Raw genomic sequence first — 2,666 nt, 5'->3', positions numbered from 1 at the left:
GCCACTGTTTCTTAAGATCTGGAACACTGAGGAATTCCCACTGACCTATGGAATGCCACTATAGTCACCGTTTTCAAAAAGGAAGATCAGTCTGACTGTGGAAACTATCAAGGTATTGCCCTCCTCTCCACTGCTGGGAAGATCCTAACTCAAATTCTGTTGAACTGACTGCTCCCTCTTGCCAAGAAAATCCTTCCTGAGTCTTAATGTGGCTTCAGACTATCGAAAAGCACCATGGACATGATTTTTGCAGCCCAGCATATCCAGGAAAAATGCCAGGTACAACACCAAACTCTTCTGTGATATATAAATTTTCATTTCTACCTAGGAGAATTTTTACAATCTTGACTCTCTCCTATGCCTGATGAAGTGGGTGCCCAAAAGCTTGCAGATAAATATAATACATTCTTGTTTTTATAAATTAACAATCAAATCAATCAATTATTGTTTGCAAATAATTATTTGGTCTAATAAAATATACCACCTCTTCCACGAGTTTTGATTCCTGAAGTACACTAGAAACTGTATATGGCCTTTATCAATTTGACCAAAGCCGTCAACTCTTTTAACTGTGAGGCTCTATGGAAAATCTTATCGAAGTCTGGCTGCCTAGGGAAATTTATCACCATCCTAAGACTCCTTCATAATCAGATGACTGCCTCTATCCTATGTAATGGCTCTGCTACGGAGCCCTTTGCCATTCGAACTGGCATCGAGCATGGCTGCACGATCACATCAATTCTGTTTTCCATCTTTCTTGCAGTCATCAAGATGTTCATCTGTGACTCTCTGCCACACGGCATCAGCATTGAGTACAGGATGGATGGGAATCTTTTCAATCTCTCCTGCCTCCATGCCAAAATCAAAGTTAAATCGGGCTCAATTATGGAACTTCAGTATACCAATTATTGTGCTGTCATTGTATATACTAAGGAAGACCTAAAAATGGCCCTTAACTGCTTCTCTCAAGCATACCAGTGCCTAGGACTGACCCTTAACATCGGAAAAACAAAGGTATTTCACCAGCGTCCTCTGAGCTGATTAACTCCCCCGGCAAAGATCCTCATTGATGGACAGGAGCTGGAGAATGTTGAATACTTTGCACACCTCAGCAGCCATCTCTCAAAGGCCAGCATCAATGAGGAGATCCAACATAGGATCCAATGTGCCATCTCTGCCTTCAGAAGATTTTATCAGTGTGTTCAACAATCACAACATCAGGACTTGAACAAAGCTCTTATTATACAAGGCTGTGGTAATCCCAACCCTGACCTATGCCTGTGAAGCTTGGGCGACCTACAGGGACCACCGAAGAGCCTGGAATGCCTTCACCAGCGCTACCTCTGGAAGATCCTTGGCATCAAGTGGGAGGATCATCATACAGATGCCAGTGTCCTTACTGATGCTAACACCACCAGCACAGAAGCATTGATTATTCAACATCGGCTGTGGTGGACAGAGTACTATGTGCACATGCCTGGTGTACATTAACCAAAACAACTGCTATACTCCCAACTCAGCCAAGGTCAAAGGACACACGAGGGCCAGAGAAAACACTTCAAGGACACCCTCAAAGCGAACATTAAGAAGTATGGCATTGACATCACAAATTGGGAAAATTTACACCTTACTGTAAGGGAAACTGTCTTGCCCTGGACGCAGAAAAGACAGAAACGAAAGGAAAGGAAACAAGACTGAGAAATCCACGGTACGACCCTCCCTTTAACCACCACCTATGGCGTCACCAAGAGAGTCTGCCTCTCTAGGGCTGGTCTCCTTAACTATCAGCGGATTCATCTACAACCCTTTACTTGATCCATAGGAGTGATCATCCTTGACTGCTGCCAAGAACAAAAAAATCCCCTGTGCGTTGGTTGAGGGAGGCTGGGCCAGGGCACCTGTCTGTACTCTGGTTGCTGCCTCAGCAAAAAAAGGGTTTGCTAAGACACAGGCTCAGCCACGCATCTCCCACTGCCCCGTTCATCAGCCAGGCACAGGCCCTGGGGCTCACTCACACAGGCACAGAGGTGGCACTGTCACCCCCAGCCCCATGGTCAGGGCAGCAGGCACAGGGCATACACAGACCTTCGCACTCAGACCCCCTCTCACCCAAGCTCCCCATTTTCCCCTCCAGGCGTGAGGGAGCATCTCCTACCAGGGGTCAGGACGTGAGAGCAGGAGGAGAGTGGGGACACCTGCCCATGCCTGCAAGGCCTGTACTGCAGCACGTACCATGCCCAGGTGGCCCAGCAGCCAGTTGCGGCGCTGGGGCTCGGGGAAGCAGCGCAAACGCTGGCAGTTCACATAGTATCGGTGGAAGAAGCCCAGGAGCTGCAGGAGCAGGTGGAGGAGCAGTGCCAGCGCAGCCAGGAGCAGGGCAGAGATGGCATAAGTGCAGAGCAGGGTCTGCTCTAGGCTGAGCAGCTCCAGCACCTGGTCTGCGAGTGGCAGCATCCTGTGGGCAGAGACAGGGCACCATTACCAGGAGACACAGGGCACCGTGAGGGGGCCAAGCCAGGCTGGGCGCTCAGCTCCAGAGAGGGGCTAGGCAAAGCCCCTGTGAGCAGGGGAACCAAGGGGGGAAGCCCCCAGTGCTGCAAAGCCGGAGAGCTGTGGGGAGGTCCAAGCTCTGGCTGCGGGGGCGGGGGCGGGGGTGGAGAGGAGAG

General features: G+C 49.8%; 2 protein-coding genes across 2 annotated transcripts in view; both read right to left on the bottom strand.

Moving 5' to 3' along the window:
* The window catches only part of LOC109287486 (cytochrome P450 4F22-like), an 11,406-nt gene extending 8,838 nt beyond the window's left edge, over nucleotides 1-2,568 (bottom strand). The window contains exon 1 of the mRNA XM_019502599.1: nucleotides 2,233-2,568. Within this exon, the coding sequence (XP_019358144.1) occupies nucleotides 2,233-2,454 (222 nt within the window). The 5' untranslated portion in view covers nucleotides 2,455-2,568. The remainder of the gene's footprint in view (nucleotides 1-2,232) is intronic.
* The window catches only part of HECTD2 (HECT domain E3 ubiquitin protein ligase 2), a 157,949-nt gene that overhangs the window by 67,300 nt on the left and 87,983 nt on the right, over nucleotides 1-2,666 (bottom strand). The gene's annotated exons all lie outside the window — the stretch shown is intronic.

This window comes from Gavialis gangeticus, unplaced genomic scaffold, assembly GCF_001723915.1.
Source record: "Gavialis gangeticus isolate Ggan-Ray unplaced genomic scaffold, GavGan_comp1, whole genome shotgun sequence".
Classification (NCBI taxonomy): domain Eukaryota; kingdom Metazoa; phylum Chordata; order Crocodylia; family Gavialidae; genus Gavialis; species Gavialis gangeticus.
Note: the sequence above shows the minus strand (reverse complement) of the source record. Positions and strands in the feature narration are given on the sequence as shown.